General features: G+C 40.2%; 4 protein-coding genes across 5 annotated transcripts in view; 2 read left to right on the top strand and 2 right to left on the bottom strand.

Annotated features, from left to right (window-relative positions):
* Positions 1–29: 29 nt before the first annotated feature.
* mdh1b (malate dehydrogenase 1B, NAD (soluble)) lies at positions 30–3,227 on the bottom strand. The gene is made up of 10 exons (XM_053314609.1): positions 3,206–3,227; positions 3,003–3,115; positions 2,792–2,926; positions 1,984–2,126; positions 1,690–1,858; positions 1,251–1,596; positions 1,009–1,150; positions 489–664; positions 195–334; positions 30–101 (listed from the first exon to the last, which is right to left on the bottom strand). Exons 1-10 carry the CDS (start codon positions 3,225–3,227, stop codon positions 42–44), a joined length of 1,446 nt encoding a protein of 481 aa, XP_053170584.1. The 3' UTR covers positions 30–41.
* A 294-nt stretch (positions 3,228–3,521) lies between these two features.
* Positions 3,522–9,184, top strand: fastkd2 (FAST kinase domains 2). Its single transcript, XM_053314570.1, has 11 exons — positions 3,522–4,547; positions 4,628–4,731; positions 4,822–4,930; positions 5,070–5,193; positions 5,401–5,540; positions 5,699–5,871; positions 6,297–6,460; positions 6,555–6,794; positions 7,154–7,247; positions 8,493–8,607; positions 8,919–9,184. The coding sequence occupies exons 1-11, from the start codon at positions 3,930–3,932 to the stop codon at positions 9,039–9,041; spliced, it is 2,004 nt and encodes a 667-aa protein (XP_053170545.1). The 5' UTR covers positions 3,522–3,929; the 3' UTR covers positions 9,042–9,184.
* Positions 9,185–10,095: 911 nt separating this feature from the next.
* On the bottom strand, positions 10,096–13,797 carry si:dkey-1h24.6 (uncharacterized). The gene is made up of 4 exons (XM_053314606.1): positions 13,580–13,797; positions 11,666–12,019; positions 11,438–11,577; positions 10,096–10,513 (listed from the first exon to the last, which is right to left on the bottom strand). The coding sequence occupies exons 1-4, from the start codon at positions 13,677–13,679 to the stop codon at positions 10,400–10,402; spliced, it is 708 nt and encodes a 235-aa protein (XP_053170581.1). The 5' UTR covers positions 13,680–13,797; the 3' UTR covers positions 10,096–10,399.
* Positions 13,798–16,942: 3,145 nt separating this feature from the next.
* raph1b (Ras association (RalGDS/AF-6) and pleckstrin homology domains 1b) overlaps positions 16,943–22,628 on the top strand; it is a 39,801-nt gene continuing 34,115 nt past the window's right edge. For both annotated transcript variants that reach the window (XM_053314363.1, XM_053314361.1), the window contains exon 1: positions 16,943–17,161. The gene's annotated coding sequence lies outside the window, so the exon portion shown is untranslated. The remainder of the gene's footprint in view (positions 17,162–22,628) is intronic.

Genomic DNA, 22,628 nt, shown 5'->3' with positions numbered 1-22,628 from the left:
GTGATTTTTTTTCTTTTAACATGAAGCAGTTTTTTTTATGTCTAAGTGTCTTCTTCTTCATTCATAACAATCATGCCATTTTCTGATCCAAGTTCTTTTTCCTGGGAAAAAATAACACCATATGTTAAATGTGTTAACACAGAGCTATGAGAATATGTGTTGAGCACAATATTTTTGTAACTAGACACGCGTACCTGTCTGAGCTCACTTGCAGAAAGTTGGAGTTTCTCCTTCAGCTCGTCTCCAACAGTCACTTCAAACAGCACCGACCACTTACCATCTGCAAAGGTTACTGGAACTGAAAGGACCACGCCATCTGGGAGATTGTTGTGGCCTACAAGTAGCCAAGTACAATCACATTTCACTGTTTAATCAGTCGATATCAGGAGTTTTATAGATATGAGTTCAAGCTCAAAACGATTCTCAAAACTTAAAATCTCATCCCTGTACATACTCCCCACTCCTCATTGTGTTTTCTGTGTCTTAACCTGAGCACAGCACGCCCAAAGAGAAGACCTCATCTGGCCTAGAGGTGCCATTCCAAGCCTTTAGGACAGTGAGAATCCCGTTGGTGGCAGACATGGCAGCTCGATGGCAGGTCTTGGAAACCACAGCTGCACGCTGACAGCGTACAAAGTCTTGAAACTCTGTCTCCAGCCATTTCCTGGAAGGGGAAAGAAGATCATTGGCTTTTAAGGCAAATACCAGTGTGGGATGTTTTTGATCAGAGTGGTCAGATTGCTGGGTCATATGTAGGCTATTGTGCAATCAATACTGGCACTGACTGAAGTCATGGCAGAGTATGGTTGGGAGGCACTTTTGTTATTTGAGAGTGGACAAGAGCCAGACCTTATTATGTTTGTTTTAGTCTGCTTAAGTGCCAGGTGGGTGGAGTTAACCAATGAAATGAAGAAGTAAAGCATATAAAATGAAATAGCTCGTATTAGTCTAGAGTTTAAAACACACTATGGAATGAAAACTTATATAAAGAATAAAAGAATTATACACCTGTCATGGAAAACCTCTAGGACCGGTTGGGAAAAGAAAGGTGGTCCTTTGATTGGCCCATCATAGTTGAACACTTTTGCCCTCTGCAGGTCGATGTAGAAACTACCACTGATGTTCCCCCACACAATGACATCTGTAATATCTGAAATAGAAGAAGAGGGAAAAGCATGAAAAGAAGACGATGCAAAAACACTGCGGCGATGAATATGAATCACCAAGTTGACAGAATTTACAACAACTACCTGAAGTCCTCACTTTCAACTTCTTTGCCATAACAGCCCTCGCTTCATTCTCCAGCTGAGTCGCCATGGTGACAAAGTGGCGGCTGTCGATGGAGCTTGCGTTGTTTAGGAGAAGCGAACACCTGAGGTTGACAAATGAGCTGCCGGACACAATCACCTTCACCTCCTTATTCGCCCTTGCGTCAATCAGTCGTCCGTACTCTGTGTACCGGTCTGAGATTTCTTTTATCTTCCTCTTCTTTTCTTCCTCATCCTCATTCTCTGTATCATCAGACCACCACTCATCCAGCAGAAGGATGACATCTGCTTCTTGGAAGGCTTGTTCCAGATCTGTGTGAATGGCCACCTGTTCATAAATACAGTCAGGTGGCTATGATTTCTTTCTGAAATGCTTCATCGATTAGCATTTTGTAAAAAAAAAAAAAAAAAAATTCTGTACCTGATGGAGCAGAGGGAGTGCCAGTTCCTCCGTCTCCATCTTCAGCCACTGCAATCCCTCCTCATTCCCGTCCAGATCCAGAAGATGGAGGCAGATTGCTGAAACTTGCGGGAACACCTCAGCGGAGAGCAGATTGGGGATCAGGATGTGGCAGACTGGGCTGAGAGCACTAAGCAGGTACAAAACAACCAATCTGTTGCAGTAACTTACCCACTAAAGATTTGAAACATTTCTATGAATCCTTAAGAGAAAAAAAGTTTTTTCTTTGGTTCATATTTTTGTATACTGACCCACCTGCTGATCCATATCTGTAGTGGTTGGAAAAGACTGACACGATGCTGCTCATCCATAATAAGGTTGATCTTGGTCTCCAGGTTCTCTGCTGCAACACTCAGCATTATATTTGTGGGCATGTCTGATGTGATGCTGTAGTATTCCTACACAACCATTGATATGAAGAAAGGCAAGTTTGGAAGGTGAAGCATATGAATGTCACCTTCATCTTGAATTCAGAGTTAACTGCAGTCATATGAAATTAACCTCTGCAGCAATGTCCATAGCAGGATGCTGACGCTAAATAGATAATATCATTTAAAAACAGAGGTCCAGGAGCAGACAGGGAGAGTCTAGGGTGTTTTAGAGAGTTTAACAGGAGTGTCTAGATTGAATTGAACTGATTGTCCTCAATAAAGTTAAGGCAATTTATATTAAAATTCCTCATAGATAACATGCAATGAATTCATTCACAGTTTTAGACCCAAAGGTTTCCCCTTAATGGTCCTTTTGCAAAATTAATTTATATCTGTACTCATTTAAATTAATTTTGGACACAATTTTCCTTACTAATCCAAGAGACTCATAAGTTTTTGGTCCCTATTACAGAAAATATGGTCTTGTTTTTGTTGAAAGTAGCATCAAAAAACATCCTATTCACAAGCCAGATTTCTTCTGACCTGTGATTCTGTCTGCAAGGTATCTAAACCTAAAAAAAAAAAAAGGGGGGGGGGGGGGGCGCTTTAAAGTCATCTATTGAGACACATTGTGGACAACATTACCAGATGATATAAGTTTGTTTTCTCTGTATTATGTATGTTCTGCCTACCTGACAATGCTCCAAGAAGTCACTGAAGCCTCCTAAAAGCATCCCTTTCCCTCCTTGATCTACCAGCTCCCTCCAAATCAGAGGGGACTGCTCATGTTTCCAGTCATTTCTTTCACAAGTTGCCTCCAGCCATTCCTTATTAAAAGAACATCATAAGTTACGAGAATGATACATGAATGATTTGTGACAGAAGAAAATAAGATCAGATTACCTTCCAGTCATCTGGCAGGATGGAGATCTTATGGACCGTGAAGTTTGGCAGAGATCTCGACAGGCTGTCTGCTAAAAGTTCCGCTTTGGCATAATGAGGGCAGTTTGTTTTACCTGCAGAGGATGACAATTGTAGAAATCAATAATAATAAGGCGATGTTTATAAATGTATACTAAATAATAAAATGTAAAATCAAACTTTACCAGCGAGCACAAATTTTGCCATTCTATTCGGATGGCGTTGGTTGCTAGGAAACCAGGGATGTTGCGCTTATTTCTGTCCGAAGGAAACAACACAAACACAAAATATGTGTGTGGAGGGGGGTGCGGTGACTATGAGAGCTATTGTTAAGACGTCACATATCGGTTTTATTAACAGTAAATGTAATAGTATATTTTCAATAATTCATATTTGTATTCGCAACACACACTTTAAAATATATATATATTTTAAGTTTGACGGTGCGTTGTGTGCTCCGCTAAGGGGGGACAAAATAAGCCGGTGCACACATCCAGAAGCAGCGTGTAGGATTCAAGCTAACATAAATTGGACTTTTTAGTGTCTCTCTTCGCTAAAAACAACAACATTGTGTGTCAAATGTTACACTGTCCAGTAACTGCCATGTGTTACTGTGGGACAGTCTGTGTCCCTGCGGTTAGAGTAATAAGGTAGGGGGCGTCATTTAGCTATCATTAGCTACCGTTAGCTTCCCGCTGTTTAATAGCTTGGAGTGTGTTGACCTTGTGGGCAGCGTGCATTATAGTACAATATCTGTGCCAACAAATGACATCATTTAACCATAATTTTAACTGTCTGTTTGGCCAAGAGTGTACATTTTTAAAATAGTTAATTTTGACGCTAACTCAGTAAGAGTTGCCATTACTCCTCCACCTCTATCATTTGGGTCTCCTAAACTATCAGTGAGTAATGTTTCAGTCAGCTTGGGTGACAGAGGAGGTCATAAGGTGGTCTCTACGTTTGTGCAGCCGCCGGTCTCTATGGAAACAGCGCAGTTTCCTAGTGACATCTTCAATCAAAGGCACATCCGTCCCCAGTCAGCAATCAGCACACAGTTGGTGCTCAGAGCAGAGCCAGACAAGGCTATCTAGCAGTTGTATAAATCCAGTTAGGTTCTACTCACAGGGGACGATTCACGATGAGGATCTGGAAGAAAAGTTCTCAAAGCCTGCTGAGGCCTTCTCTGAGCCAAGTCAGACCAAATCCCCTTTCTTGGACCACTTGTATGGCTGTGGCTCCCCTTGTGACGTGTTAGACCTCACCTGTAAAATCTCACCTACAGTCAGACATGTGAGCAACTGTCTGACCCAGATGTGGACCATCACCAAGAAGATGTCAGATGAGCAGCAGCGCTATGAGCTGCAGCTGATGTTTGAGCATCCTGCGTTTGAGAAACTGCTGCAAAGAGCCATGAAGGATGTGGGGCACATGCGAAATGAGGACCTGGCATACTCCCTCCTGGGTATGGTTAAACTGGGTGTGCCTGAAAGTAGCCGTGTGGTCCAGACCTTCCTCCGAAACTGCCAGGTAGGTTATCGACCAGCAGGCAAAGTTTTATTTGTGACTCTTTGTTGTTTCTTCATATTTGTTTGATCCTTTATCAACAGGAGAAATTGAACGACTTTGATGAGAAAAGTCTGTCCATCGTGGCCTCCTGCCTGGAACATATGAAGGACAGCCCCAACGTTGATGCACTTAAAAACGGCATGAGGTCAGGCTTGTCAAATTCTATATTTTGCTACATTTTTAGCACTACTTTTTCAGATCATCTTACAGTGATATGTGTAATGCTGTATTCTAGGTTGGTGATTGAGGCCCGTCTTCCGAGTTTTAAGAAAGTCATGACTCTCCAGATCATGATGCGTATGCTGGGGAAAGATGCCCCATTTCACCTCAAACGGAAACTAGAGGTTGGTGTCACTTAAGCTTGATTGACATGACGTTTAATGTTTATTTTAGTCATTATTTTGATTGATATGGGCTTAATATAGGCTTTTTTTTACCAGTCACATCTTTTATTCCATCTGTTATGTACACTACTTCCTCCAGGCAAAGGCTTTATCAATGACAGATAAGTTCAGCCTTCCCAACAACCAGTACATGATCAGCACTCTGACTAAGATGGACTTCTACTCCAAACCACTGCTGGACGTCTGCAGCAAGAAGATAATAGGTAAAACCTTTTATGCTAGTTAAATAGAAAATGACTTTTGAATTATTGTCGCAAATTGGAGAACATCTTGGCATATTTTGCAAAGTTGTCAGTGGAGATACATTGTAATGAGCCAAAAATTAAGCTTAAAAATTTAATTATGCTTCTATTTTAAAGTTTAGCCAACTGCCCCATCACCTCTTTTGTTCTATCTGTCCTTCCTGCTAGAAAACATCAATAGAATCCCCGTCAGCAGATTGCTTACAGTGCTGCAGTCCTATAGAGAGCTGCGCTACAGGGACGCTGAACAGCTCACTGCCATTTCAGAATACGCCGCCTCCATGATAGACATATGGAACAACAAACAGGTGCTGCAACACACAACTGTACTCTAACAAACGTTTCAACGTCTCATGAGTCATACGTCTCAGTCTTTCATACCTGCAGCCACATCCTAAGAGTAGGAACTGCTTTTCCAAGATAGCTCATATCCAAATATAACTCTAAATATCACCTCTCTGTTTAGGTAATCCTCTTCCTGTCCCAGTTCGAGAACCTCATGTTCTGTCCCACAGCCTTATTGGAGGCGTTTGCCGAGAAGGTGATCGAAAACCCAGACGTTCTGACACTTAGGGACATCCTCTGTGTCCTCAAGGTGTACTCCAATCTTAACCATGATCTCCAGCACCACAGACAACAGTAGGTCAATTGCATGTCTTCCATCTTTTAAATATTACACATACACAGACCATTAATGTTGTAGTATATACTTCTTTATAGAGGCTACGAAAAGAAAATATTTCATCTTGGCCGCATTCATGGTCTGGGTTGAACATTGGCTGTGTCGCTGGGATTTAAAAACATGCAGCTTATTGCTTTAAGTTGTTGAAATTGTATTTCTAGGAGAGCATATATCGGGCTTTACCATCATAACAGGCAAGCAAATATATTGTAAACCATCTGTGATATGACCATATGAGTTTAAAAGATTAGATGAAGTAAAGAGTAGTATCATCAAGAAATATATCCCTCATACAACTATATAAAAATATCTTGTCTCATTATCTTCGAACTACTGGCTGCAACACCTGATCTTGCTGCTGTGTTTCACCTCGATGCTCTAGGTTCTTGGAGAGTCTCAGCCGGGTTTTGGACTCCTATCTGCCCAAGATGTCTGGTTACGACTTATTAAAGGCTGTTTATTATCTGTGCCTTCTGGGCCACCTTCCCTCTGCACCACTGGAGAAACTCCTGCAGAGTAGCACACTGGAGTCGTTCAGCGCTACAGGTCAGACACTCAACTCACTCACGCATGCATGCATCCACTTTTTTTTATCATTCATCATCACTCATCCATCTTTACTTCCTCTATTTCTCTCTAGCACCCAAGTATCTCCAGAGCCAGGAGCGAATGTTTCAGACTTTGCACTTGTGCCTCCGTCTCGACCGTCCCGTCCTCCCTGTGCCACTGACCGTCCCCCTGTCTGTCCTTGGAGACCCCATCTCCAGAACTTCTTCATTCAACCTGCCATGGCTCACGCAGTCCCTGCAGAGTGTGCTGGAGGACCAGACAGACACAGTGCTACAGGAAATGATGGTGGAGGAGGACTTCTACTTCATAGGTAAAGAGAGACATATAGGGTTAACTTAGAGTTTCAGGGTGAATTGTGACAGTTTAGGCTCGGGTTTATCCCTTCAAAAGCTTTCACTCTCTTTTTCTGTCTGTGCCTCTTGTTCTATAGGAAGGCTTTGAAAACTTGTCAATTAATCATAAAAAGCCACAAGTGAATATAGACATTTTCAGTTTGTGTCATACATTTGACATTTACACCTAAATGAGTACATCTTGTCTGCATTTATCTCTCTAACTTGAAAATGGCTTCAGAATATATTTTCATCCAGTCTTGAAACCCTGATACTAGCAAGCAGCTTTGTGTGTGTGTGTCTGTGCGTGTGCGTGCATGTGTGTGTTGACTCTTAGATGCCACGATCACCAAACCGGTGCCAAACCAAAGTGAGACTGAAACGAGCAGCATAACAGGAGTGGAGCGTTCACCAGCAGAGAGCAGTCAAAGGTAAGACATCTGCATCAGTCTGCAGTAGATAACATCACCACCACAGACACAATCTTGAACAAATCTGCTGGGACATTTTTCTGAGAAGACTTTTTTTTTTAAAAATTTAAATCTACTGTGGTCATGTCATTTTGGGTTTAGTTTGATATTGTTGAAAGCAGGTGCAGAGGATGTTCAGGCTTTCCGTTCTGATAATGTCAGGCATTGACGCATGTCGTTATAGCAACCATCAAAATCTAATCCCACAATTTTGCCCGCAACATGTCTAGACTTTGAATAAGACCAAGAATAAATAAAGTGCTCTTTAGGGTATAAATACTGTTTTTAAAAGCAGGTCTGCTTGTTACTTGTATTAAACGCCACATCCCATTTAAAGGTGTGCGATGGGAAAATAAGATTCAGATTCATCTTTAAGATCAAGATTTAGTATTTATTTGCATTTCAACACATGGTTGTTAATGAAAAAACTCAGAAACTTAAAGTAGTTAGAGAAAATGTTTATCCACTCTGATCACTCTAAACAAGTCACATTAACACAAGTTTTTCCTTTTTCTAAAGTAGTGTCCGTACAGTTCATCTAGTTTATTAACAATCTTTGAAATAGTTTTGAGGTCACCTTGCATTGACTCATCGTACCATTTTCTCCTTAGTGCCATTTTATATGCGTTTTATTTCCTTCCAACTCTAGGTCTTATTCCAGACATTAATCATACATGTAGTCATTTGTCTCATTTCTGCACACACATATTCTTTGTTTTGATTCTGTTTTTAGTCATTCAGTGCTTTAACAGAATAGATTTCTGCTGAGCCTGCTGCTGTATTTTACTCATATTCAACCAAATGGTTTAGATGGTGTGATGTGCTGAAACATAAATAGAAATAAATGTGTGATTTATTGTTTGTACTGTACAATTCTTGCTCTGATCTAATAACTTTATGCTTTAAAAATTAGAATTGAAAAACGTTTTTAAAGATAAATAAAACATCTAAAATAAAACTAAATCTATTAAAAAATGTATAGTTACTCTGCTGAGTAGAGATGTGTATTTATGCATGTGTCATAGGAAGCCAGACATACGAAGCGCTCTGAACATAGGGCTGTCTCTGTGGCAATAAAGCTGCAATCGACTTCTCAGGTTTCATGATGTTCTCCTAACCAAACCTCTACATTCATCCTGTCATACTTGCACCTACATTCAAATTTTGACCTTTTAATGCTGAGAAACTCTTGTCTCGATGTCTTAGAATCGCAGTAATTTGCACACCTTACTCTGCATTTTGCTATGGTACATCCAATCCCCGTGGTCCTCTGGCTGTCAAGATTCGCCATCTGAAGATCCTGGGATATGATCCTGTCCTGGTGAGTCACACCATCAAAGTTTTGGCTCTTTTATCAGGTGTTTTGATGGTAACATTTCTATATTTAAGAAGCTTTTTCCTCACTTTGTTTGCTGCCAAAACCTTTATAGCACTCATACAGTTAAATGTCATCAACTGTAAAACTCATAGTAGTTATAATAGTTATGGAGTATTTGTCTATATATTAACAAGGGAAAAACACCCAAAAATGATACTTTACATACATTAAAATGTTTTACTGCTGCTAATGGAAGCAGCGTCGGTGTTTACAGAAGTTTACTCTGTCCTAATCCTGATCTCTCCTTTCTCCAGCTAAACGAGAGGGAGCTACAGTCCGTGCCTGAGGAAGACAGAACAGATTTCCTCAGGGGACGGATCTTTCCAGAACACCTTATATCAGACACACAATTGAAAGAAGAGCAACTGGGATCTTGAGGACAGGTGGCAACAAAAAATAGGAGCCAAGAGCTGTACCTGTGAAATTATGTTGATGACAGCTTCTGTCGGGGCTGTTTAAAGCTCTACAAATGATAAAGAAGACATTAATATGTATGTATTTAAATAAAAAAGTTTTTTTTGTGTGATTACAGTGATCTTCTGCCAATCATTTTAAAAGTTGGGTCATTTTTCATTGCCAGTAGTAGATTTATTTTACCTCTACATAAAGAAAGAAAGTACAAAGAGTAGTGGTTGAATGCAGTGAGTGTGGGAGTACGAACTTGAATAACGGCTGAACCAAATGTTTCCGCTGGATTTACAGTAAAAAGCCGCAATTTCGACGAAGGCAAAAGCTGAAATATTTAAGTTATCCCAAAGTAGTCCAATAAAACTTGTATGAGTGTCTCTGAATAGCATTTTCTGTCAAAGTCCTTAAATGACTTACAAACCTAACAGAAAGAATTAGTTAATCTTGATACTTGCGGTAGTTGATGAGTAAGACTATGCTGCTGAATGAAACCAATAAAACCAGTGTGTGCGTTTGCAGAAAGTGCACAGAAACTGCAAGGTGAGCAAGGTAAATGTGGAGTCTCTTTGAAGCTGCCACATCTGCACAAAAAAAAGCACGAGGAAGGGGAGAGAGCAATGGTAGAGGGAGGAAGACAGGAAATGGTGCAGATTGTTATTGTTTTAAGTGTTTGTGTCTCCTTGTGTATCTGGTTGTGATCAACCGCCACAATGTTAAACTATCTGAGAAGACGCTCTGATGTTTATGGGTTTTTTTTTGTTTTTCTTAGTGATAAGGGCACAAACTGGAAAGAGTGAGTTATCTGATGTTAGTCAGTGTATTTATATGTTGTTGTAGCTTTTGTTTTTAAATTGTGACCGCTCTTCTCCAAATGAGGTGACAGTGATTTGCAACGTATGTACCCTTTGAGTGTGGTTAAATCCCCTCATTCAGACACAGCCTCCTGTTTCAGCCACAAAGAGAGGGGTTCCGACTGTGTGTGTGTGTGTGTGTGCGTGTGCGTGTGCGTGTGTGTGTGTGAGATAGGCAGAGTCAGTCAGTGAGTGAGACAGGAAGTGAGCAAAACCGATGTTGGGTAAGTTATTTTTACTGTTTTCATACAACCACATCTGTTAAAAAAAAGAAAAAGAAAAAAAGGACCTGCTACTTTTGCTTTGTAGACACAAAACAACTATGCCGATTAAAACAAGACACACTAAACAAAACAAACCTCACTCATATATAATGTTCTGGTCAGAGAAAGCTACTACGAGGACACCCCCTTCTGTTTCTATGCAGACAACTGATTGGGGATAACTGTGCAAAGGGTCAGGTGATGGACAGCTGATCAAAAGTGTCGTGGTATAGGATTCTCTAAGCCTCTCTTCCTCTTGCGATCCTTGGGTGCTCTGGGTTTGGTGTTCATGTAGTCACTCTGGGAGTCTGAATGCCGCAGCTTGATCTGTAAGATACATGAAGACAACTTGAACAACAGCACCATGTCTGTCTGCCCTTCTAAGAACATGGTAATCTGAAGGGTGTGAAGTTAACATTTTCTCATTTTAAAAGTGGAAAAAATTAATAAATACAATTTCCACAAGTAGAATTAGGACAAAAGTTTTTAGATAATATTGATTGGAAACTCTGAGACATACAGCTATTTTAAACTTAAATAAGATAGAATACAACAGCTGGGGAAAAAAATCTAAATTAAATTAAATGTTACTTTCAATTCTCACTTATCAAGTAGTTCGGTATTTCTAAAACATTGAATTGTGAAGCCATGTCATGAAGTATGTGGCTAAATTTGCTAGCCAAATTTAAGAAAATGTATTAAGGTATTTTCAAAATCACAAAATTACTAAAATATGAAGTATTTTTACTTTATAGTCTTTCCGAAATCCAAGATGTTTGAAGATATAAAATAATTGCTTTTACTACTAAGTTGTGTCTCATGCTTTGTACAAACTTCAATTACTTCCTTAAAGATGAATGTGAAAACAAACTCTTCACATACATAGTTCTGCACAGTACCGGTCAGATATATAATATGAAAGGAATGAGAAGAAAAGCACATATTTCTTAGTTGAAGGCGTGTGGGAAGAAGGCCACAGTATGTAAACGTTTAGGTGTGGCTCTATTGTAGCATCACACCTCTACTATATTCTCCCACTGTAAAAAGTTCACACACTGTGGTTTCAGGTGGTATTGTTTGGTGTGAACTTTGTAACCCCAAATGAACTGGAAAACAACAGATTCAATTTCACCATTTCTAAATTGCTTCTTTTGCATAATCCAGTGTGTTAAAGGGACAAATAATTCATAAGAAATGACTTTATAATGATTATACTCTTTAAAAATGGTATGTGTTTGAGAAATATCTTACATAGTTGAGCACAGCGATGATGGTGACGACTATGCTGTAGATGCTGATAACTACAATCACAGAAATCCAAATCCAATCAAGTCCCGGGATTACATGTTTGATTTCACATGGTGGTTTAGGTTTGAACTTGCATTGGTGTCCTAGGAAAAAAAAACATAAAAAGAAAGTATTCAGTGTACTGTATTGTATGCAAAAAAATTATAGATTGTACCTCTTAGGAATTCTTACCATCTGCAAGCACCAGGATCCTCTTAGGAGATGGCTTCTGTGTATAAGGAGGAGGGTACGTGGATATGCCCTCACATCTGTAGATACCATAGTTTTCAGCAGTCACTCCAGTGAGGATGAAAGCGGACGATTCATTTAGCTGAGCGGTTCTGAATCTGAATCTGAATCTGTCTATATCAACCATGCTGGTGTTTGATTTACAGTATGAAGTGTTTTTTGGATTGCTGCATGTATGATTATGAATTGCTTTTTCATTCTTAAAAAGGCTAAATCGCAAGTCTTCACCCCCAGTCATGTTCGGGCAAGGTATGGTCGCATTGTGTTTGTCAGGTATACAGACAGGTTCCGGCGTGTCTGTGGAGATAAATGTGATAATGATTTAGGGGGTTATTCCATTACATTATAATGTAAGATCTTTGATTAGGAATCACGAACTGAGCCTTGTGAAAAATACTAGATTCACTTTTTTTTTAAGTACAGCCAAGTGCCTTAATTAAAAGTGAAACAGGTTTTCCTTATCATCATGCTAATTAAAAGATCTGCTTCACATGCACTTTCAATGTCATTTTGCAGTCATTTTGTGCAAAAATGCATTTGAACGTTTATCTGAAGCACGTATGAAGATTCAGCAGTCTGAATTAATATCAAGTGGATATCTATCTTTTTAACGTCAAATTCCCTCTCTGGGTTTTATTGTTGATCTGTGGTGCAAGTATAGTAACAAAAAGAGGGACTTTGGCACTAAAAAGACTGTAAAAAGCTTCATAATCCAAAAACATTTAGATTTGCTTTGCACAGAACGAGGACTGTGGATTTTGTCCCCCATCCCTTACATTATAAATGCATTATGAACAGATCTTCTGATGGTCAGTATGAATAGGAATGATTACAGAAAATAAAACCTTTTAAATGTTCAATTAAGCTCTTGACTTTTGTTTCAAAGACTGTCCTTTGAAACACTGTAACTTTAAAAATAAAAGTGAAACAATGCACTAAGCTGAGAGCTACAGACGTTACAGTGGCCCAAGTCAGGATGCTTGTCTCATTGTCTGTAACCAACACCAGACACCTTTGCAAAGGAAATGACTTCTTTACAGCTACAGCTCCTGCAAAGATTGATTTATTTGCATTTAATTCCCCTAACTGAAATTCAGGCTTTGAAACTCGTCATTTCACAGCAACTCCACCCCCACACGGAATTTGTTCAATATCAGCACATCTAGGCACATTTAACCTGCCTCACATTTCACAGTGAAAAACAGACATTTGCCATGTGAGTGGCATTCTTGAGTCAGGCAGTGACTGACTCAAGTATGCCTTCAGGTTGTGGTTTTTTTTGATGAAGCGCTATAGCTGCTGCGCGGATTACAGTTGAAATAGTGTGAGATAGCTGTGAGAACAGCTTAAGTTGTGGCACATCCTATCTTTGTGGTATTTGCTGACTGTTCATATTAAGATGTTTTTCAACTCAAAAATACATATATTCAACAGGCATTAGAAAACTATACAGAAAGTGTAATTTTAGGTAGTAATAAACAGATAAACAGTCAATAACTTTAAGCTACATATCCACTGCTGTAATTACACAATCAATCATCCAAATACATTGATACTCAATTTTCTACTGATTTTGCAAATCTAAACCTCAGTGTGTGTTTACAAAGGAAACCAAACTGTCCCACCTTAACCACATAGTGCACAGTAAAGTGTTTTCACTGTCATAGTGTCAGAAAAGGATTAGTCACTATTATGTAAGTTGAAATTACTCCAAACGACTTGTTTCTTTTTTCTGGTGAATAGAAATTTCAACTTTTAAGTGATCACTACTACTTGCATACGATATACTTAATATACTAAAACATACTGATTATTACAAGCTAGAATTTATATATTTCACTAAAGTCTACAACTTACATGGGCAGTTATTGGCACTCGGAGACTGAGATGCATGCAACAACCTGCAGCCCAGGAGGATCACGAACATCCAGCAAGCACTCATCTTCATCTTTTGCATTTTTGAGAGCGTAAGTTTGCTTCCAGCGGAGTGATGCTCTCAAGACCTGTCCTCATCACCTACAACTTCAAGCTCCTCCAGCAAAACTGCATCAACTGTAGTCTGCAGAGAGATCTGATCCGTTACTCCGATATCATCAGCCCTGGTTGCATGCGTGCGTCTTTTTGACTGTACTGCATCACATCCTTGCTCTGTCTCACACTGAATCACTCCCACAGTGTTGCTGCGACTGAAGATCACACACCCTCCCCTGAGGGAAAACATCCTGTGGCAGCAAACGCCTCCTCTTCTGAAGTTTCCGCTCTCTCCCAGGGTGTACGACCTTTGATACCCAATGTTGCATTTTATGTAAGATTGTGTTCATTTAGACCAAAAATGTCATCAGAGGAAAATACTGTTCTTATTATCTGTCCTGGGCACAATAGTTCAGTCTTTTTTGTAAGTTTTTGAACAATTTTGGCAATGTCAGCTGCACTGTGGTGAAGAGGGTAACACTTTGTAAGAGGGGTACAAATCATATACTTAGGTAATGTTTAACTAATACATGATGTTATTATTTAATACATAAAGGAATGCAGGATGTATCATCAATGCTCTTTATCAAATGACCAAGTCTCTTTTACTTTATGAGATTAGTTCACTCTTAATAGATCATCAAAAAATAGCATCATATTTCTATGAGAATACACACTCAGTTGCCTGGATATTGGGGAGGCCTATCACACTTCTGTTGAGCTAAAAAATGTCTGATCACTCTCTTATAATTTGTCAGTTGGTACCTGCTAGATGATTGATTGATTAATTGACTTCATAAATTAAACAAAAGTGAAAACACTAATTTCCAACATGGTCCCAAAATGCTAAAAGACAAAGAAAACATAAAGAAAACACAAAGACATTCAACATCAAAATTAAAAAATACAGTCCTGGAATCCAAAAACACATTACAACAATTTAAGAACCAGAAAATAACTCCCACATCAGAAAACAAAGACAGCTAAAGTAACAGTGTCATCATTCATTCATTATAAATCTGTCGCCCTGTTTCATAAAAAAGTCCTAACCTGACTTCAGTAAGCTCCTCTCATTGGAAAAGACATACTGTATTCCACAACATAGCACCAGAGTAAAAATAATGATGTTGGTTTTAGTGCATCTTTGCCTCCACTGCTTTCAAAAACAACAACACAAGTATGTCAAAAATTCCACTAGGTCTATTTTCATAGAAATATGAATCAATATTTCTTTTTATTAAAGCAGCTGAGCACATGCATGATCCTGAAATAAACTTTTATGTAAGAGAAAACCAGCTCATTTGGTCGTATATTAATTATTATATGAAAAAAAACATGAATTAACATTCCTTAAGTGATGATCTATTAAATGTAAACTAATCACATCACAGCAGTAGGAATTAATAATACATCTTGCATTAATTAATTCATTAATTAATTTAATCATGGGTTATGCTTTAGTTAAATATTACTTAAGTATATTTACAAGTATATTTTTACCATTACTATAAAGTGAAGTATTACTGGTAAAGGTGTTTGTTGAGCAAATTTGTACATTAAAACGTTATGCTATCATTGTGAAGGAACATGAATTTATGTGACATTCAAACTAGGAGCACAAGTGGGCACTATAAGACGGATAATAGAAAATGCTGTGTTTTCATTGCCATTGTAAATTGTATTTTCTACTCTCTACGTGTTCAGGCAGTATGAGGAGAATAATGTTGCAGCCACAGACAGAGGTCGAGTGAGTTGCCAGAAGTGCAATGACCCAGTGTACCGCATGAAAAGGTTCACTGAGCACAATGAGACAAACTAAACAGATCAGGTTTGAACTGACATTTTGTGTCGCTGCCAAATGTTTCATTACCTCACACAAAGACAAAGAGAGAGGTGAACAAGAAACTCTGTGTTCTTTTTGAGTCACTGAGTAAAACACATGTACAGAGTTTAGATTCGTCAGTGAGGAGAAAAAAAAGAGTTTTTTTTGCTGCCAGCTATGAGAGAAAGTAACAAGACTGTGGCTGTATCTACACCAGTGGTTCTCTAACACATACAAACCCACACAAACACAAATGAAACCAGGGTGCCCCATCTGAAGATTTTTGCTTTTAGATGTATTGCTGTTTTTTCTTTTAGATGTTTTGTTATAGAAAGTGCATATAACCCATGGCCAAAACAGTCATACATTCTGTCATTGTGTTATTTATTATCACTATATTATAATTATAGTGATAATAAATTATTACCCTTTTTGCTGGGGGCCACTTGGAACCGCCCTATGGACCCCTAGGGGTCCCCGGACCCGACTTTCAGAACCACTGATCTACACAATAAATTTGAGGTGAAGGTGCAATAGCTTTCTTGCTCCACCAGATGGCAACACATCACTTTATTTTGATCAGCCTGTTGATTACAGTTTACAAACCAGGTGTGTGTCCATTTGCCACACCGGTTTTTAATTACAACACTTCAAGGTATGACAGTTCAAAGTAGGATTATAGTTCATGAAAGGGTAGAAAACATTTATTTTGTGTGTGGTGACACATGAATTGGATTGTGAGGTGGGGATTATAGAATTTCTAAAATGTTGTCTGTAATTCTAACTCTGCAAATAAATGAGAGATCAGTAATGCCGTGTGTCCATATGGAGGACGCGCAATAATCTCCTAATCTGGAACATGTCCCTTTTGTCTGGTGGTGCTGAGCATCAGCATGAACCCATGCAGAGCTCCTGTGTGCTTTCAATGTGGCTGCTTGCTTCACTCAGCTGCTGGAGTCTGATGCTGCCTTCATCGCTTTTCAGAGAGTCCTACATTTCACTGCACAATTATTACATTTCTCATTCACTTGCTTTGTAGGTGACTCGACGTGTCCATGTAACATGTTAGTGTTTGTATGTTGCTTTATTGTAAAAATAAAATAAAATAATATAATAAAAAAGCAGCACTGAATGACTTTGCACTAAAGCAGCTGGAATAACAGGATGAAAGTGGGCAAATAATATTTTTTCCAGCAAATAATACGCAGGAAATTTCGCAACAATGTGTCATTTGATCAAATCGGGCAAGCCTGATAAACACCCCGCTCCCACTTCCACCCATTTAATCAGCTACTTCATTCTCCTCTCTGAATCAAACCCTATTATAAGATATTTCCGACACGCAGTGAACGTCGCGCAGGTTCTGGGCTGGACAGGAAACGACGGAGAGGCGCAGCGTGTCTCCTCCTCAACAGCTCCAGGAGAGAAGAATGGGAAAGAGGAATGGGATTGTATGTGTAGACGAGGCAACGCGTGAAAACATGAGGACGACGGGCAGTTTTTGAGTAGATTTTTATTTATTTTTAAAAACCATATCTTTCGCCAGGAGTTCCTCTTCTTTTCCCCTTGAAGGTTGTGAGATTTGCTCCCATTGGGAAAAACACAGGAGGAGGAGAGGAGCCTCTTTGTGAATCCCATTTGTGACTGTAAGTAAGATTTTAATTCACATTTCTTTTGTACTATTCCTTATATATAAAAGCAAACTCCGGTACTAAAAATATAAATCATCAATCAATAAGTATCAGTTTATCATGTTATGTATGCCTGCACTGTTCACTGCTTTCAGTTATGCCCTCTGGGAAGAAGACGTAGCCGAATGTTTACTACAAAACCACAAAACAAGCCATTCATTTGTGATAGGCTATATTATTGACTGAGTGTGGTGTGGCCGGCTGTTTGAATGGGGGGGCGGGGGGGGTTAATTTGTGCCCCCTATGCGGCCATTGAACAATCCCTTTCTTGGGGGAGAAAGGGTGCGCAGCGTTTTGGGCCGACTGGGAAAAGAGCCGCAGCTTTCATGATGGCACTGACAATTGGAAGTCTATTGTTGTGATGTATTTTGTTACTTGTGTTGCCAAAGCCGAGCCCTTCGTGGCCGATCTGTTGGGAAGGGGGGTGGGAGGGGTATGATTCTTTTAAAAGCTCATTTTCTTCCCCCCCCCCCCCCCCCCCCTGCATCTATGTGAGCTGAAGAGAGATGTACAGTCTCCACCCTGTTCAGCTGCTGGTAATGGCCGATGCTTTTTGTCGCGCTAATGTTTGTATCCTGCTGGTGGGATTATGAAATGCCACATCTCATGTCTTTAAAAAAAAACCCAACAACCTATACAGATAGATAGATGGATAGATGGATATATATATCAGTGATGTGTGTGTGGCTGGGTTCACTTCATTATTAGCCACCTCGTTCATTGCAGCTCCTGAACTGTGTTTTAATTCCCTTTGTTGGGATGAGGCCACCGGCTGCAGGTTGGATAAAGCCAGTTTGACCAGTGGCTATTCCCAGTTTAATACCTCCCTTCCACTCCAGCCTGTAGATATGCTGCTAAACTACATGGAAACAGAGATGCATTTGTAGGCCTAGTTTTATCTTCAGAAGCCATCCAGTGGAAAAGTTAAACATTAGAATATGTAAGTTAAGGCACCCATTGACAAATAACATATTCTAGTGATGTTAACAGTCCCTCTAGAATATGCAAAACACAATGTAATAATAATGTTGTTTCAGCAAAAATGAATGAAGATACTTTTTACATTCTAAATCAAACAAAAATCAAAACAACATTGTGACATGTGTAAAAGTTTGGGTTCCCTACATATTCAGTATCTAGTAACACTCCCTCTGGCAGTTATTATAGCTTGCAAATGATTTTTGTAGCCAGTTAAAAGTCTTTCAATCTTTATATTTGTTCTTCTTCTTGCTCAAGGCTTCTCCAATATTCTTAGGCTGTCTTACATGCACAGCTCTTTCAAGGTCTTCCTGCAGATTATCAGTTATATTTAAGTCAGTGGACTGTGTCTAGCATCCTGTTGTAGAAGTCGTCCTCTTTTCAGCTTCAGATAACGTGATGTTTGCGTCCAGACTGTGCTGGTACTTAGTGGAACCCATTTGTCTCTACAGCCATGCAATCTTTCTTGTGACCCTGGCTGAAACACAACCTCAAAGCATGATACATCCATCACCATGTTAACAGTTGCCAAGGTGTTTTTTTCATGCTGCTGTTGCTGTGTCCAAAGAGTTCGCTTGGATGTTAGATGTTATAATGAGGATGCAGGTTAGGTTTTTCTTCTACTGACTCACTCCTCCAGGAAGATGTTTATGGTATGGTGCACCACCACTCCTGAGTCTGCTCAATCTTCCTGCAGCTTGTTTGCAGTCAAATGGTGGTTTGGATTTGCCTCTCTGGCCAGCAAAGGAGCAGTTCTCTCTCCAAGAGGTTTCTCCTCCACAGTTTCCCTAAACCAAATTACATTTCACACTGTGGAAAGCTGATGAAGCATTTGAAATTGGCACCAACTGACACTTCCTAATGACAATTGTTGATATTTTTCTCACTGAAAAGAAATCACCAAATATGTTATTTGTCAAGGTGGCTCAACTTTTGCATACATCTCTACACTTTGCTGCTGCAGCTTTACTGGCAGAAATAACTCCCAAAACAACAAGTCTCTCCACTGAGGTCAAACTATGTTTCCCTCTCTAGCCTGAGCTCTGCTGACATTAACACTGGTGAGATAATGACCCTTGACTGACAGTGGGGTTCAAAGGTCATTTGTAGGGGCTGCACACCATGCCACTGTCTGGCTGGTTGCCATATGAGCCCAGCTTTTCCACCCCGTAAACATTCCCTGTGCCGGTGCTATTTGAACTGCCAAAGCTATATCTCTTCAGTTCAGGGTTGAATACAGCAAAACAAACACACACACACACACAAATAAAAGCCACTAAGAAGAAGCCACTTGGCCCAGCCTTTATTCCCCACAGTGGCATTATAATAGACCGTCTGTGTCCTTAAGGCACGCTTGATTTGCATCCACAAAGCACTAGACTCGAAGCACATTATTCTGGGCATGGAGACAGTGCAGCAACAATGCGACCCATTCGCTTACAGTGCAGTTAATGGGTTGAAAATAACTACTGGCCCTCTGGTCGCCCCCCCTCAGGCAGATGCCTTTAAGCTTGTTATGCTGTTGTTGTTTTTTTCTTTTGCAAGAGGAAAATAGCAGGAGTTTGGAGTCAGATATCAGTCATTGTCTAGATTGAGACACAAAAGAAGACAGAAAACGCGTGATACCCTCAAGCACATCTGGAAAACCCAGCGATGTGATGTTTTTGTTCCTGTGGGCATTGTTACAGTGGCTCTGTTTCCTGTGCTGCTTCCAATATGTGAATGTGTTTCTTAATTATCAGCTGGTTATGTGAAATGGAAGATTTGAAAATATTTGCTCTGTTTTTTTTTATGTTAGAAGCAGTTTTGAGAGACTTATTTTAGGCCTGCGGCTAGATTCCAAAAGACACGGTTGTATCAATATCATGTAGTGTAAGTTCAGTGAGTTCATGTTTGAGTTAGCATCGTTATTCATATCCAATTCCCGCCAAGAACTACAAGTTTTTGTGACAAACCAAGACATTTAATCAACTGAAAGTAACAGCGGGCACGCACCTCATGTATTAGGATCATACTATAGCAACAATGTTTTCTCAATAGACTCAATTGCCCTGAAGTCACTCACTGCTTTCAGGCTGTATGGTATACAGCTCAGCCATAAAAAGCTCAGTCATGGATTAAATTTCCAGCCACAGAAGTAAAACATATGTCAAAAAGGAGCTCTGCCCCTGTTTAAGTGCACATGTCAGGAATTTTTCACTGTCATCTTTCTTTCTCGAGGCTTTTTGAAAAGAGAACCCAGAAAGAGAGCGTGTGTGTGTGTGTGTGTGTGTGTGTGTGTGTGTGTGTGTGTGTGTGTGTGTGTGTGTGTGTGTGTGTGTGTGTGTGTGTGTGTGTGTGTGTGTGTGTGTGTGTGTGTGTGTGTGTGTGTGTGTGTGTACATATTTTTTAGAAGAAACATCAGCTTAAAAATAACCAGAAACATGGTTTTCTCATTCATCCGCTCTATCGTGTTTTGCCAAAAGAAGGAACGAAGAAGAAAAACCTTTTCTGCTTTTCTGCCTCCATCCCTCTGCTCCCTTTCATCCATGTTTTTGTGTACGCTTGATTTCTTTAGAATGTAGTTGATTAGATGAGAAAAACAGTTGTCAAAGAAATTTTGGGTTTGAAGAATGATCCACAGGGACTGCAGCATCTCCTTCGTGCTAGTCTATCAGCGTTTCCTTGGCGCTGTGTCGTGCGAGTTGCAAGGGCCTTGTCTGGGGGGTGGGGGGGTGGGGGGTAAGGGGGGTGGGTGTAAGTTTACCAAGGTTGTGTTACAGCCAGGGGCGTAGGTGGGTAAAGGAGGGTAGCGAGTGGACGCCACTTCAAACGCAGACTTCAACAAACCCTGACGGACAGCCGGAGGGGAGAGTGTAAGTTGATATTCCCACACAGGTAGCAGATACCTTAGCTCGGGATGAGCACTGGAGTATAGATGGAGGGGCGGGAAGCCACCAGCTGCAGCAGGACCCAGCTCCTCGATGCCAAACAAGATGCCACATCACGCCTGTGTTGTGTGCAAGTGAAAACGAGAGCAAAAGTGTCCATGTCTCATTCCACTCGGGTGTGCCTCCCTCCTCTTGTCACAGGCATGAGGTCCCAGCCTGTATAGGGCCTTGTTCTGGTAACATTTTGCTGACCTTTGGTGGCAGCTGCCCCTGCCATTTGGAAACAAAGACAAATGGCTAGCCGGCCCTCCTGTAGGCTACGAAAACTCTACTGTTCCAGATAGCGAGCTGCTCTTCCTGTTGGCCTTTTCATACATACTTAGAAACTTATATCAATGCCCTCTCTGGCAGGAAATCAATTGTTCAGCATCCACATGCGGCCTTTTCTTTTGACATGATTAATTTCAATTCTTTGACAAGGATAAGGCTGAGCAACCTTAAAAACTTAGGCACACACTTTCACTTGCTTTGTTTTCTATCATTTCTATCTTTTTTCCCGGCAGCAGGAAAAGTAGCTTGTGCTAAACCTATAAATTCTCTATCTCCAGCTGCAATACTGATTGGAGCAGGCAGAAGGAGGGCACCCTCCTCTCCTTTCAGGGCAATACATGATCTGGGTCCTCGTTCAGCAGGTGCACTCAAGCGCACAGGCGCGCACACACCGCTATATAAAGACAACTGAAGATACGCACGGCAAGGATTGACCTACAATTCACATCTCCTTGCCATGTTCGCTCTCATATCTGTGCCATTGGGTGAATGCTTTCTCCTGAAGCATTCTGCAGTATTACAAGTGGATGTGTTTATAGTGTCGGTCAGTTCTGGTGGGATTAACTGGATATCATTGATTCGTTGTGTTCAATGTGCTCCAGGAGTTAAGTAATAATTCAATTTACGCTTGTTTGCACTTGTTGCATCTAACTTTTTTAGTTTGAAAGAGAAAGTGCGAGAGATTTTGAGTGAAGAAAATTGGATTGAATTCTGGTCTATTGAATCCACTGTCATCTGAGAAAATAAGACCTCTGCTTCATTTACATTGGATGTCTCCCTGTGTAAATGTTATGCATCAGTAGAAAATCGCAAGTCTAGAAATAAGTTCTGTGATTTAGAGCAGCTGATGACATAAATGGGGTTTGGTCCACCTTTTCAATTACGTAAGCATTTCTGCCTCATGTCAAGTTTTTCCATGATCTATTTTCCTATATTTGATCTGATGTGCTGTGATACTCGCCCTGCCTGTTGCATTGCTCATTCATTCATCGTCACTTTTTTGTTTGCCATGTCTTTCACTGTGCAGTTTGTTTAAGCAGCTTAGGCAGCTATTAATCAGTGTGACTTTGACAATGGCAGGTGGCTGATTCTCACCGCTGGCTGCTGGTGAAGACCCTACTGTATTACAGATGGTCTGGTCCATTCACAATTGCAGGGGTTCAGTCTTTGTTAACTCAGCAGTGCACGTGACAGGAAATGAGAGGGGGGGGGGGGTCCTTTGTGAAACATACTGTCTTGATTGT

This window comes from Scomber japonicus, chromosome 24 (genome assembly GCF_027409825.1).
Source record: "Scomber japonicus isolate fScoJap1 chromosome 24, fScoJap1.pri, whole genome shotgun sequence".
In the NCBI taxonomy this organism is placed as follows: domain Eukaryota; kingdom Metazoa; phylum Chordata; class Actinopteri; order Scombriformes; family Scombridae; genus Scomber; species Scomber japonicus.
The sequence above is the reverse complement of the archived record's forward strand: the minus strand, read 5'-3'. Positions and strand labels throughout refer to the sequence as shown.

What these genes read in the sequence shown, in the direction of transcription:
- mdh1b (XM_053314609.1), bottom strand. Translation starts at nt 3,227, where the DNA reads ATGGCAAAATTTGTGCTCGCTG. An exon ending in CACTCCCTCTGCTCCATCAG is followed by an intron (nt 1,597 to 1,689) that starts GTACAGAATTTT and finishes ATTTATGAACAG; the next exon opens with GTGGCCATTCACACAGATCT. An exon ending in TTTGGGCGTGCTGTGCTCAG is followed by an intron (nt 335 to 488) that starts GTTAAGACACAG and finishes GGCTACTTGTAG; the next exon opens with GCCACAACAATCTCCCAGAT.
- fastkd2 (XM_053314570.1), top strand. Translation starts at nt 3,930, where the DNA reads ATGTTTCAGTCAGCTTGGGTGACAGAGGAGGTCATAAGGTGGTCTCTA. An exon ending in CCTTCCTCCGAAACTGCCAG is followed by an intron (nt 4,548 to 4,627) that starts GTAGGTTATCGA and finishes CTTTATCAACAG; the next exon opens with GAGAAATTGAACGACTTTGA. An exon ending in TGGGATATGATCCTGTCCTG is followed by an intron (nt 8,608 to 8,918) that starts GTGAGTCACACC and finishes TCCTTTCTCCAG; the next exon opens with CTAAACGAGAGGGAGCTACA.
- si:dkey-1h24.6 (XM_053314606.1), bottom strand. Translation starts at nt 13,679, where the DNA reads ATGCAAAAGATGAAGATGAGTGCTTGCTGGATGTTCGTGATCCTCCTG. An exon ending in GAGTGCCAATAACTGCCCAT is followed by an intron (nt 12,020 to 13,579) that starts GTAAGTTGTAGA and finishes TTATCTCCACAG; the next exon opens with ACACGCCGGAACCTGTCTGT. An exon ending in TCATCGCTGTGCTCAACTAT is followed by an intron (nt 10,514 to 11,437) that starts GTAAGATATTTC and finishes TGTATCTTACAG; the next exon opens with ATCAAGCTGCGGCATTCAGA.